General features: G+C 39.6%; 1 protein-coding gene across 3 annotated transcripts in view; it reads right to left on the reverse strand.

The window, feature by feature from the left end:
* tcf12 (transcription factor 12) overlaps positions 1-13,708 on the reverse strand; it is a 59,646-nt gene extending 45,938 nt beyond the window's left edge. For 2 of the 3 annotated variants that reach the window (XR_012963975.1, XM_076155626.1), the window contains exons 1-4: positions 13,547-13,708; positions 12,026-12,114; positions 11,790-11,862; positions 5,662-5,735 (exon numbers count right to left, since the gene is read on the reverse strand). Coding sequence is in view for 1 of the 3 variants with exons in the window: in XM_076155626.1 (XP_076011741.1) it covers positions 5,662-5,735; positions 11,790-11,862; positions 12,026-12,097 (219 nt within the window). In the remaining 2 variants the exon portion in view is untranslated. Of the gene's footprint in view, positions 1-5,661; positions 5,736-11,789; positions 11,863-12,025; positions 12,115-12,809; positions 12,919-13,546 lie in introns of all 3 variants that reach the window. The other variant, XR_012963976.1, reaches the window with a different exon arrangement.
* Positions 13,709-14,969: the final 1,261 nt, after the last annotated feature.

Consider the following 14,969-nt stretch of genomic DNA (forward strand, 5'->3'; position numbering starts at 1 on the left):
CCATCAATCATGAGAACATCAAAACATTTTCATGAACTATAGAGAAGTTTTATAGAATACCAGTAAATACACACATGCACATTTTTAGGATTCTAGGATTGTTCTGTTTGGTCCAATTAGATACATTATAGATAACAGCACATATATTGTTATGGCAAAAAAATGTGAGACCCCTGCACATATAATGATACATTTCAGATTGTTTTGTTCCTCTAGTGTGAAGAGAGCAAACAAAGTTAAAACAGCCCAAAACACACATTAGATTACATTCACAACCAGTCCAGACCTTCAAAACCCTAAATCTCTTAAAACTGAACTCAGAAATTAGCTACAATTAGCTTTGATAGCTGTTGCACTTTTCTGCAACGAGAACACGTTGTTCCAGAGACGACCTGAGCACAGCCTGGATGTTACAGCGCCAGCAGGAGGAGAAACATTTCAGTGTTGATTTTCTGTGGTGCACTGTGTGTTAACTTTAGCTCTTACAACAAACTTGGATAGATACGTAAGCTGTCAATAACAAATTAAAATAGCAGGAACACAATGCCCAAATGCAGTCTTTGTAAGCTAAATTCAAGCTGGATTCAAGCTTGACTTCCAATTGGTATCCAATCTGTCTTTCCCACATCCCACAGCAGATCCTGTATGTCAGACTGGATTATAACTCTTTACATGATTAATAATAATTAAGGGACAGAGGAAGTACAACACACTGAGGAAACCTCAAACAACAGGAAATTGAATGAAAACATCTTAAGTCACAGAAAAGAAGTTTGGTAAATTACATAAATTACTAAAATGGATAGACTTGTGGAAATCTTATCTTTCCATATTGTTTCTATTTCTATTGTATTGTATCCATTTAATCTGCATTTACATTTGATTATCGGATTTATTTATCTAATAAAAGGTTGATTTAGCAGTTTATGACAAAAACCTCAAACATGTGTAGAGCAACAGATGGATGCAGTCCTTCATCATTCCAGATACATGCAGCTTTAAACAAAAAATGCCTTCTTCTCTTGTGGCATGACCACAACTGATTCTGTTACATTGCTAATCTCAAACCCTGTGAAATCCCCCTCTGCTCCGATTAATGCATCTTCCCAAACTACATTAACTCTCACCAGAGGGAACAAGTAAGAGTTGGATTGCATTTCTATAGAGCCATTTCACCAACTCATACCCTTTGCATTTAACATAGGATGAAAAAAGTTAATCTTCTTTTGTGTGTGGATGGAGATGGAGTTATTACAAAGGCAGCTGAGTGTTGTGCTGAGTCCAGGGAATTCTTTAAGTTTCCCTTTTGTGCTCCTGCCAGGCCGCACACTGTTATTCACACCAAAGGACAACAGCCTTGTGAGAGGCTAAAGCACACTAACAGACACACAATAAAACTAATATAAGCAGGTATGTACTGTATAAAATACCTCCACCATGATATATTAACAATGAAATTCTTTAATCTACGGACTACTTAAACGTAGAGATCCAAAGTTTGGACGCACCCACCACCACCGCCCAGCACATTTAGCCTTGATTATGCTTACCAATAATTCCAAAAGGACATGGATATGGACAGCAGTCCACAGCAAATATGCATGCCGTTCTCCACATAATTAGTGCTAAATTTGATTGTCAACAGCACCATCACAAAAAGGCACAAACTCATTCACTCAAACAGACAATTTTGAGTTTCCAGTTCACCTAACTTGCATTTGTTTGGACTGTGGGAAGAACTCAGAGCATTATGAGGAAACACAATGTGTCCCAGTGGTTTAGAGGTTCTGTATAAATGTAACCGGCTGACTGACTACACCGCTTTTTCCCCTCTGTTGCTCTCTGTCCTGTGTCCAATTCCCCTAAAATTTGTTGGAACTTGAATTTGTTGTGAAATGTTGTGGGACCTGAGCAACCGTTCACTTCTCCTGTTCAGCTGTGCGTGTGTGTGTGTGTGTGTGTGTGTGCGTGCGTGTGTGTGTGTGTGTGTGTTTGTGTGTGTGTGTGTGCGCGTGCGTGCGTGCGTGTGTGTGTGCGTGTGTGTGTGTGTGTGTGTGTGTGTGTTTGTGCCCTCACTCACTTCTGCTGTAGGCAAAACGGGGCTGCAAAACATGAAACAGAGAAATATGCAGTAAGCAGGGAATTTCTTTGTAAAGTTGGATGAATGATTGTTTTGTTGTTGATATTGTAAGTTAATTTTGTGTCAGATTGCAGCAAGAGACGCAGTGTAAAGAATAATCTCCCCCACCTCTGCAAAGAACTGTGTATCGGCATAGATCAAATGGTTTAAGTACCAGACTGAACAAATACTGTAACAAACAATAAAGAACCCACTGGTGAAGCCTGTTCACACAGAGTCTGAAACAGACTCATGTCTTTGTTTGTATTCACAGTAGGGCTGAGAATTTCACAATCGGGGTCTGGCATTTTAAAATTCAGGGCAGCTTTAATATTTTTTCAAAGCACTAAAGAAATGTTAGTTGATTTGAAAATCTTTCAATGTGTGTTTGTGTGTGTGTGTGTGTGTGTGTGTGTGTGTGTGTGTGTGTGTGTGTGTGTGACCTATAAGACTGCTAGATCATCAATCACAGATCCCTCATCATTCCAAAACCCTGGTGGCCTACATCCATCTGAAACACACATTATCATCAGTGCCACAAGCCTGCGCTGAACTACTGGATAAATGCTGCAGTGTCCAGGCTGAGGCTGTACCCATGTTCCCCGATCACTTGCCAAAGTGTCTTAAAGTCGTCTCATCCATCTCCAAGCTGCATCCCGGGTGAATGTGTGGCAGCTTGGGAAGTGAGGATACGGCCATGATGGATACATGTGGGGGTGAGTATCGAGTCAGGGCAGGGCACTTGGGAAGTGGAGGCTGTTCTACAGTGGTGGTGGACTCTGACTGACTGTCACACCATCAGCCTGCAGCCACAGCTGTCCATGATGCAGTGGCTGGCTGCGAGCCAAGGTCAGCATGGCAGGGCTCAGGAGTCTTCACAGTCTACTGATCACACACTCCAAGCTCAGCAGTACAAACAAGCACAAAGTAAGACACTGAAACATGATTGCTCTGCTCTGTCATGTTCTGCTGTTCCCTTTAAGATCCCTGATTAAGGGGCTGATCAGCTGAATCATGTACCAATCTACAAAATCCAGGGATTGCAAGGGATACCCCCAAAATTGAAACTAATTATTTGACCATGTTGATAAATCACTGATACAGAGTCATACAATGCAACTGCTCAGTATGGTTTCCTTCATTGTAAGAACAAAAACATATTAGCTATGGGTGTTCATTTAGAAAGTAAAGTCGTTGGGATCTGTGCACCACTCACACCAGAAAGAGAGCCAAGTCTATCATAGCTGATGACTCACATCCTGTGTGCCCCCAGTATGAACGACAACCAGCAAGATGCCAAACGCCTCTAAGAATATTTACAATTCCTACCCAATGCAACCTACTGAAGAAAGTACTCTAGATAGCTTATCTGTTTTTAAAAGCCTTGTCCCATGTATAACTTAAATAAACCCACTTTTTATTATCTGTAACTGCGTCTGATTAGTGAAGTTGTATGGCATTTACACAAGGTCACTCACTGCGATACTGTAAAACTCAACAGCTACAAAAGGCTACAAGGCACGAAGACAAACTCTGCAGGGGCTTCCCTCCCCCCCGAATAATGTTTTTGCAATTTTACCATGAAAATGTTGTGTTCTGATGCATTCTGAGATGAGAATACAAAGAAAACACATGTTCACGCAATTCAATTACCATGCCAACTTAAATAATACGTACATGTCCTTTAGATCTATGAAAATACATTACAAATAGTGTTATTGACCTCAGATTTTGAAATCCCAGCAACATAATAAGTTGCAGCGTATTCTTTTGTGTGTGCATGATGTCAGCTGGATCAGGAAATCAGCTGGATGTGGAAGAGCAGTGGCTGAACGTTTCAGTCCATCTATAAATATTATCTACTAGAAAGCTTCTGAACTGAAAATCTTACCAGAGGCTTGAGATAATTGACAGAAAATGCAGACATGAGACAATGAGACAAGAAATGCAGTTTGGTATAATTGGAGAGAAACAGTATCAGATATAAACTCTACTTTATGCTATCTAAACACTAAAGAGCCTTGATTTCCATTAGTTTTTCAACTGATCCTCCTAAAACTACATCAGACAACGTTAATAAATCATACTTAAATTATTTGCCAGTCAATTTCGTAGTAATTGCATGTTATTTTTGGTTGTTTGTAAATCTCTATCACAGATTTTACCACATGATCTGAGGAAAGGCTGAGGAAGGGGCCCAGTATGTGGTCTAGCCAAATCCCCCCGAGTTATTTACTCTGCCCCTGCACAGGCTAGTATGTAAATCAAGATAGTAACAAAATAATGCCTGTATATGCTGTGTGTGTGTGTGTGTGTGTGTGTGTGTGTGTGTGTGTGTGTGTGTGTGTGTGTGTGTGTGTGTGTGGAGGCATGAACAGCTGTCTGCTGGCTGGTGCTGCGCCTTGCGATGTCATAAACTCTCATTTATATGCACCTGGAGCAAAGATATCTCAAACGTCTGTCTCTTATAACTCAAATCAGGCTCCTTGTGTTACCAAGCCCTGTGGTTGTTCGTTGGGGAAGGGCACTGAGAAATAAACAAGGTATAGCAGCTCGAGTGGGTCTGACATTTCACTGGATTATGACAGGAAATGAAATTCATACAGGGCATCCAGAACAGCCAGCGTGTGAGGGACAAACAAACAGGGGAGAGCGCTTTCACACTTTTCACACCAACACAAAGATGTTCACACTTACAAATAACACAAAGCTGTAACTGAGGAACACCAGCATGCATCATTTCTTCTGTATTATTATGTACCAAAGAATAGGATTTTGAAGATATCCAGCATGACACCAGAAGGAATGTGCAAACAATGTCATGTAACCATTGTTCATTTATGTCCGATGCACCCACTTCAAATGCTTGTTTGTTTGTTGTTGTTTGGTAGTTCCTCATTTGCATGTTGAGTACTCATTTCACCAAAAAATTATCATCAAGCAACAATGAAAACCTGGCTTGACTCATGAACCTGCAACTGGATCAAACTCCATTATCCAGCGCTGGATACGGATTATGCATGCACAGATTCCGCACAACCCTGAGGGTGTGTGATCACCTCCGTCATTTTGATCAACATATTCTGCATCGCACACACAGAATTTGACAAATCAGCTTTTAAGGGAGGGTTGGCACAAAAAGGTAGAAATGTCCGACAGCCTAATTTAAAGGGGTGGGGCAGGAGGGGCAGAGGGAGGAAGGAGGGTCAAGGGAGCTGTGGTTAGACAGGGGAGGCAGGGTAAGGGGCAAAATAAATATCAAACGGGAGGATTGGCAAATAAAGGTAGAAACGCCTGAAGGGTGCTTTAAAGAGGAGGGGAAGGAGATGCAGGCAGGAGTAAGGAGGGCAGGGGAGGCTGGGGATACAGTTAGTGGGTAAGGTGAAACTAGAGGAAAGCACACAAAGGAATTCATAATTAAAACAAACACCACTCATAATATTAGTGAGTGTTTTCTGATTTCAGGTGACACATCACAACGGATGATGTACTGTGAAGCTGAAAGGCCACTCAGAGGCGCTGGGGCTTGTGGGATGTCTTACCCGGGATGACTCATAGGTAGGACTAGGCTCGCCACCTGGGGGCCAAGGCGCCTGGTTGGTCCTCTCATCCATACCTGTCAGGGAAAGACACACACATCAGTCAGGAAATCCAGAAACCCTGCATGCTGCAATGTGCATTTTCAGCAAAGCCATACTCTTGTGAGACAAGAGACCCGAACAAAACCTCAACACCAGAAGCCCGATACTCCACCGATGTCTCACCTCGGTAAAGACCACCTTCATTTTTCTTGCACTTCAGTTCACACTTGCTGTCTCACATCAAAAAGCTATTGTTTTCCTTGAAGTGATTATTAGTGATCAAAGTTCAATCAGATTGGAAGTCTGCTTCAAACAACTCAGTTTTCAAATATATTAACACACAGACAACAAAAGAACAAGAACTAAATTTTGGACGCGATACAAATTGTTTCCCACGAAGATCTCTATATTAGAGTGATATAAAGCTAAATATGTGGTATTACGTATTAACCCGTTATTCTCCACTTGAAATGATGATGATGGATGATAAAAGTGAGTAAAAAAAGATGAACATCATTACATCAAACCTATTTAAATAAACATCTGCAATACTTCACATATTTCACTTCACCAAAAACGTTCTAACTTTGACATTGATGTATGTCAAGCTGTTTTCACAAGCTGCACACTGAAACAAATTTTTAAATGAAAGAAAACCCAAAACTCAGAGATAAACATAGAAAATCAATAACTCTAACTAAACTGCAAACCTACACCATCTGGCATATGTTCAGAAATATAATATAGCAGATATTATATTTCTTTACAATCAGATTTCAGTGAGCTAGCGGGTAAAAAGATGTGATGCCTCAGTTGTTGCTGCTGTTTGAGACAATATTGTGATGCTGTCACACGTCCACACAAACAATAAACATACTGCGACATATTCTGCAAGATATTGATTGTCTAAGATGTAATTTCATCAGTAGGAGTAGAATGCAATATGTTTTTTGTTCATTTAGAAACAAAACTTTTTAAAATTTACAAAACAGCTCAAGTGGAAGCAAAAGTGTATCGAGGTCAGATATGCTTCATTCACACTCAGCGTTTTGATTATGTACTTACAGTTACATTCCTGTTGCTAGTAGCACCAAAATCTTAATTTTAGTACTAATTTCCATATTGTAGTCCATCTAATGCCTGTTTCCACTCACTATAAAGATGCTCCGAATTTTCTGTGTGGGCTACAAGTTGTTATCAGCAACTCTCCGCTCTGATCCATACAAAACTGTTACACACTAAAACACACACACAAAGAAATACACACAGGTTTGTCATGCTTTATAATCACCACAATTGTACACAGTAGCAATTGTGTAGCACTATTGCAAAAATAGTAAAAAGACACTAAATGGAAACAATATAACAAAATCTATTTTAAGAGCAAATGACACTGGAGGTATAAATATTCTTCCTCTGCATCGACACATCTTTGCGGTAGAGAAAGGAAATGGTGCCACAATGCTGCAGCAAAATAACTCCACACTACTACACTCAGTGGCCAACTTGTTAGATGCACCAGTACAATTCAATACACTATTGCTGTATATTGCCTTCCAACTGTGAGGCTGTTGTTCAGTTTTTGTCGAAATTGTGTCAGAGAGGTGTTGATCAACTCAGTGGTAATTGTTGTGGCCTTAGTTAGTGGTGCTGTTATATAGGCCAGCTTTGTACTGAAATGTACGAGTGTTCTGTCTCCCTCTTGTATGTGAATGTGAAAGAATCTGAAATACTTCTTTGATTCCAAAACACAATATTCCAGTGATTGGCTTTAAACGTCCTACACACCTTTTTAACTGAGCCCCTGCATTGGGATTTGGTTCATACGCGCCCTTCCAACAACCTATCATAATCAGTTCATAACTCTTACAGTAACTCTAATAACGAAACCCAAAACTTCATTTCATTTAATCAGCACATGTAAATGTAGATTTCAGAAAAGCTATTTGCTGATCTCCAACATACTGGAGATTAATTCCTTTAACTTGATGTTGTGGAACCAACCTACTAACCCAGCTGCAACCGGCCACAGTCAACAAAGGTGATCCAGTACCAGTAAATTAAAATGACCCACATCCACTACCCCTTCCAAAGGAAACACACAATACTATAGACTGTGTGGTTTAAATTCCCATCATCAGCACAGCTGGATGGAAGAAATTAGTTATTTTCCCTGCCCATCATTCTCTGGCACATTTTAGGTCTGAGGGGTCTTGCCAGTGGCTCTCAGCCTCAATTATCTGAGTATGACCAGCTGAGATGCAATAATCCAAATTCTCATTCCCTGCAATTTTCACACTTCCTTCCTGCGCGGCCACTTTCCTCATGTTCACAATCATTATGGAGGTGCTTCTTCCTACCTGGAGGATCAGACACACAAGCACATGCGCTGCAGGGTAGAGGGATTTACTCATTAAAGCACAGGCACAGCATCTGACTTTGACACAACTATTTCTTAGATGATAGAGTTGCATTATATGTAATTAAAATATATAAACTTTGTCAGTAATTAAATGATCACTTAAAGCACTTTCTGACTGATACGATCAACAGGATATCAACATTAAAGCTCGAAATTAAAAATGAATACTAAGTAAAGAACCTATGAACATCTAAAAATAAAATCCACATCAGACTCAAAGGCACAGATACATGTTTGATGACAACATGCACGCATGGGAAACTTCTTATCTGCAGCTTCCTCAGGTTATTGGAACCAAACGGTCAAACAAAAGAAATTCCTTCCAATTGCTCATTGCCCATTGTGTTTGTTTTTACACATCAAAAACTAAATCATGTATGGCTGTATAGTGGCTAAAAAAGTTGTATTACTGTAGATTAACATACGGTACATGTTTTTGAAACACAAATTGTGCCTGAATTTCCATTTTGTTTCCAGTTGGGCTAAGATTGGCTTGGTCACATGGCCACTATCCAACACTTTGGCTATCCCGAGAGTATTGATTTTAAGGCCTTGAGTGAACAAGTATTTGAATATTCAGCTGATAATCTTCTTCGCATTGAAAGGAGCCGGTTGAGATGCTTCTCTCATCTAGTCAGGATGCCTCTTCGACGCCTCCCAAAGGACGTGGACCAGGCATGACCAACTGGGAGGAGACCACAGGCCAGGCCCAGAATATGTTGGAGAGATTATAAAGTATATTCCATCTGGTTTGAGAGGGTCTTGAAGAGTCCTCTAGGGGGAGCTAGAGAGCTGGGTCTGCTTATCAACAGACTGACATTGATCAACCTTACTGATAGTGCCACGCTGTCAAATGAATGCAAACATAACTGTCAACAATTTTAGTTAAGGTAAAATATCCAATATTTGCTGGTTATAGTTTCTTAGAAATTCAACCAATTTACCATATTTTGAATTTGTCTTACATGATATTCAAGGTACACAAGTAACAGTCATTCTACTCAGGCTCTGTTTGTTTCTAGTCAAATAGACAAATACAATTGGGGGACACCCTTTTCATAGTAAAATTGGATTAAAAAGATAAAAATGTAATCTGGGAACATTTTAAACTACAACTGGGAAAATATAAAACAGGATCTGGCAAAAAAATACAGTGGGATTTCATGGGGCATAAAATGGCTTAAATGCAGTGCTTCTATTATCGATCAAGTGCCCCTCAATTCATCTTGTTTTATCTGTTTCCAACCTATTTTAAAACTGAATTTATCAGATTACTTTATACAGCTTTCAAAAGAGTCTAACACAGTATACTAGAGTGTTAGTTAAGAAATAAACAACTCTATACTTACTTCCTAAAATCACATTTGTGTGAACGTCACTAGGAAGGTGTCATTTGTTTTACATAAAATGCGTGCAAACAAGTGACTGACTTTCACATTCACTTTCAAATTCATTCTTATGTGCAGCATCTCCTCTTGTTTCTTTGTATTTTTGTTTCCAATCACTGTGTCTTTCAGTTCACAGATAACAGAGGACAACAGAGCTTTGTGGACATGGACAAAACATGCTTTCACACTACAGAATACTCGATTGTTGGTTTTTTATCCGGTAACACATCAGACAATAGACAAGCTTTTGGATTTCTGTCAGATAATATTTAAAGTGAGGAAGCCATTGACAAAAACAGAGAATCTGAGCACAAACAGCTGATAAACATGTTCTTCAATAAAGATGCTCTTTTCAAATCTGTGAACAAATGAGTGGAACGATGTGAGAATGCCACTGCCAAACAGTCACAGCAGCTAAACAAATAAAATCTCACAATCTCCAAGAGCACCAATTGGAGCTCATGCCCTCACCAAGGCAGAATAAAAGTGTCCAATGTAAAATTATCATTCTGCTTCTGGCCCGTTTCAAGTGGCAAGTTCACAGAGAGGATTGGTTGGGGTACAAAACCAGGAGGCAACACTGGTCCAGAGTCAATTCATAACCAAGGGTTAGGGTTGTACCCATTAATAATCATTCATAGCATAAATACGCCTACACTACACTGCAGTGGGCAGGTGTATCATAATCACTGCTATTTGTTTGCTCATCTGACTGTCACAGCAATGACTCTCAATAGTTTTGATCAGATTTGGATCAAACTTGGCAAGTTCGTTGTGATTGGGGTCAAGCTTTCCCTTTGGTTTGTTTTCAAATCAGTGAAAGGTCAAGGTCAGAGTTTACCATGCGGTCCACCCACTTATCTCTGGACCCCGCCCACAAACTGATCATAACCTATTCCACTCCCACTGCATTCCACCAGGACCTGCATATAGTGACTGAATCAAAATTCAAAATTCAAACGGTACAAACTAAGAAACCAACAGGCCCAAATTTAGATAAAAATATAAACCTAATGAAAAATTTGCCTTAAGTAAAAGAGCATATTCAGGGTTTTGTCTACCATGCTATGGGTTAGGCACCATACTGAGGTGTTTTTGCTTATTGCCTAAGCCAAATGAACAAGAAAAAACACATAAATAAAATAAAACAAAACATCCATAACAAAAATAGAGCAGTGGGAAAAAGGTAGTTTGGGCTGTGAAAGCACATACACGTGCAATTGATGAGATGATTGTTGCTTCTAGTAGGCAAAAGTTAGAACTGACAACAACAACAATATTCTGAGTTGAAAGGTATTATTTTATTTATATTTAGCTGGAACAAGCTGAAGAATAAATACAAAGTCTATTTTCTGACAGTTTGATTGGAGCTCTGGGGTTGGATTGCCACTGGGTCCTAAACAGAGCTGTGTTATATGGGTGTATTTATTCAGTCTATTTCCTGTTTCACCCCAGGGATGAGTTCACATCATTAATGTTCTTTTCTAAGTGGGTTATACATGTATTTATTGCCTTTGTTGAAAATACTGCTTTTACTTCCTTTAATTCCTCACTTACAATTTCCAGACTACCCAAGGGACCATAAAAGTTATGCACACATGAGGTGTGAACACACAATGCGCCTGCACCAATGGTGGGCATGGCTGCAGTCCGTGCCTTTGACTTTCAGCTCTACCCAAACATACACAGGCATTAGTTGGAACCCATTTCCCACAGATAATGACGTAATATCGGATGTGATTTTCATTGTCATTTTGGTCAACCTATCACATACCTTGACCGAAACTGTCATTCAACTGTGAGTATCAATCAATCAATCCATTTTATTTTAACAGCACCTTTATAAAACGCAACTCAAACTTACTTACACGCACTTTGCAGAGATATATGATTGACAACATACAGGATCAGCCCTTATAATGGAAATGAACAAATGACAAACAGAAGGTAAAATACTAAGGAGACCACTGAGACCAAGATATGCATAGACGGAAGTCAGGAAAAACAAAACAAAAGTTTTTTTTTTAATTAGAAGAAATAAAATACAAGCAGCACAATATTGGATGAGACAAATTGATATAAGAATACGACATAAAAAAGGAAATAAAAGCCAAACAGGATGAAATCACAAAAGATTAGGGAAACTATTTAAAGAAAAATAAGAAATAAAATTAATTGTGAAATAAATACATGTGATCATGTTGAAAATTACGAGTTAAAATGTTCTATTAGACTCAGAGTTCAGTTTGACTAAAATAGGTTTGAGGGATAAATCCTACCTGATGCACTGAACTGGCTGCTTCCAAGTGTGGTGGGTCTGTTTTTCCCACCGCTTACAGGTGGAGAAAACATCTACAAGAGATGCCACAAAAAACATGTCACTACAACAAAAGAATAAATAAAAGCAACACATGCAAAAAGATGCAATAACATTTGTTTTTAAAAAAATGAGTGATCATCAATTGATGGCCTTTAAGAACTAACCACAACTTGGAACAAATGAACACATTCCTACCGCACTAAAATCCAGCAAGTCACTTAATTCCTTGTCTGTTCCGAGAGCGGCAATCCGCTGCTGAGGATTCATCGTGGTGATCTAGAAACCTAAAGAAAACACAGTCGGTCACCCTAAATGCTTTCTAGTTTGTTTCACAAATGGGACAATGACACAGAGAATGACTGCAATCAGGGGCAGATATAGTAACTTGAGTAACTCGGTATGAGGTCCTTTTCTCAGCCTTAATGAAAATATTCTGGGTTTTCATGATAAAATCAATGATCAACATTCCCCACAATCTGCTATCACAACCAACTGATTCCTTTACAGTAGACAACAATATAATACAACAAATTAATCGTTTCTGAAGTTGTTTTGCATTAGCATCTGTTAAACAACACACAAAAATCAACATTGTTTAGTATTTGAACACTAAAGTTGCATACGGAAGAGTTTGTCTTGAAGAATCTGTCAGTCAGTCAAGCTTCTGGAAGTGAATTTGGGTTTCAAACATTTGGATACAGTCTTCTTTACAGGGGAACAAAAAGTCCCTGACTGCAATTATAGGTATGTTATGTATGTATGAGTAAGTTAGACCACATTAAAATAGTCCAAACTTGATCTAAACCAAGACAATGCTTCAATTTTTCAAAACAAACTTTGATTTACACTGAACCCTTATTAAATATACTTAAATTATGGGATTGTGTGTGTTTCAGCTGATCCTAGTAGGAAAAACACTTACGAAAACGTCAATAAACAAGAGAATGTGAATGAACATTTAGTCTCTTTATAATAAAACCTGTCAAAGACTTTGGGCAGCAACGTCAGGTTCCCGTCCTGCATTTGACCCGCGTCCCTAAACCGCTCGGTCCGCCCCTGGCTGCCACCACAGGTATTTGTTCCGGATGCTGAATACAGACGGACACAGGAAACTTCACTCATGCAGACGCTGACAGTCGCTATATCACGTCTAACTGGATGACAATATAGATTGAATGAATTAAAATATGTTTCTTCCAACTGAATAAAGGAGAGGCGTATAGTGGAAGCGCTCTGGGTTGATGCCTAAAACCAAAACCCGCAACGTCATATTACTGCAGTAACTACCGAAAACGTGTTAACTAAATATTACCAACGACTCGTTTGTTGGCGGCGTCATTATAAGAGTTTCCTGTGTCACATCTTGGCGGCGAACGTGCTGTTAGGAGATCAACCAAACGTCACTTCATAATGGAAGCTCGCTGGCTAACGCTAGCTGCATTTCTATGTGTACTGTTGTACACAGAATATAGGCACCGAGCTGCAAACAGCTGCGGCGTATTTAGTCAATACAGACATTCACAAAGAGAGAACGCGTTCCTCTAACGAGTGGAGCACAAAATGCACACCGGTTTAACATAGGTGACACAAACAAATAGTATCTTTGACAAACACAATCGCCAGCTCCATAATACAGAACGCAAGGATGGTCTTTCTCAACTCCTAACTTCTTTCACCAGTACGAACGCTTCTGGCAAACTCCAACAAAAATGTTACCTTTTTCCAAATAAAATCCCGACTAGGGTGATCTGATGAAGGCCCCCTTTCTTGCAAGACACCTCAAAATTGCGAAATAATGGACGAAGCAACAATTCCTGGAAAATATCCTCTGTATATACCAGTTACGAGTTTCCCTTAGGCAGACATTTTTGCTTTGCGAAAGCCTCAGCACCAAGATGACAGCGGTTATTGTATCACTCCGCGGGGCAGAGCGACATGCTGGTCGCATAGCGGGAGGTGCTGCCGGCTCTCTGGGGACACACAAGACACTGTCTCATCTCATTGAAGACACCACAGACTGTTCTGCCCTCTGAAAACACTCCAGTCTCACTTAAGACACACTGTCCTGTCCTATTGATGACACTCCCCTGTCTCTGTCACCTGTCTGCAATATGAGGGAATGAGAAAACTTTCTGGTGAAGGTGGGTGATCTGACAGCCACTCTGTCTTTGGAAAGCATGTTTCCATCTATTCAACTTTGTATAAATCTACAGTTAAATAAATCTACAGTTGATATGATAGTAATTTGATAGTAGATGTAACACACTTTAATTCCATTTTCTTGCACTTTAATTCCTTTTTGTTTAATGCTGAGTACTTTGCACAAATTTCAATATTTCAATATTTATCTACGTCAAATGTCATTTGCAACTCTTATTTTAACATTTATTTTCTTCAATTAAATTCTTTATTTTGTCACATGGAATCAGTTTTGCGCCGTAAACTGCCGGAACTACTTTTTCCTCCGCGACAGACTATTGGACCACAGTGAAGTTAGTTCATATTGGACACCGCTCTGCCATGGGACACGCGCGCGCGTGCGTGCGTGTGTGTCTGTGTGTGTTGGGGGCGGTTCCTATGTTTTTCAGCGAATACAGCAGGATATACAAGTACATACACACAAGTATTTTGTTGTTGTTCATAGGACATTGTGTTTGTATCATGTTCCTTTGAAGGGAAGGTTGTTATTGTATCTAAATATAGTATCTTAATATACAGTAACAAATGGTTTCAAACTGAAAATCATTTCTTAGTCGATCCTCTGAAGGTATATTTGATTTGTTGTCATTGTAGGGACAGTATTTGGTCAGAGAGCCATACCGATGCTTAACTGGTCTGGGTGGCTTCTACGCTTTCTTTAAGCTTTAAGCTGTGATAGAATGGAAAAATGAGAGAATGGGGAATAACATACAAAGAAGTGAAAGAGAGAATGCAGGGGTGTTGGTGGTCACTTGGGGTATTAGGCTGACCCTGTCCTTCCTATCCAGATGTTTGGTTGAATGAGGCCCATGAAACCTCCACAGGCCTCTGTAAAGTCAAAACAACTCAACATCATAAAGAAGATTTTGCACTAAAAGAAACCACTACACCCTACAACAACTACAAATGCACTGTTGTCTAAACGCCCTTATGTTTGCTC

Source organism: Genypterus blacodes, unplaced genomic scaffold (assembly GCF_046128005.1).
Source record: "Genypterus blacodes isolate CSIRO-AG114 ecotype Tasmania unplaced genomic scaffold, CSIRO-AGI_Gbla_v1 ptg000067l_1, whole genome shotgun sequence".
In the NCBI taxonomy this organism is placed as follows: domain Eukaryota; kingdom Metazoa; phylum Chordata; class Actinopteri; order Ophidiiformes; family Ophidiidae; genus Genypterus; species Genypterus blacodes.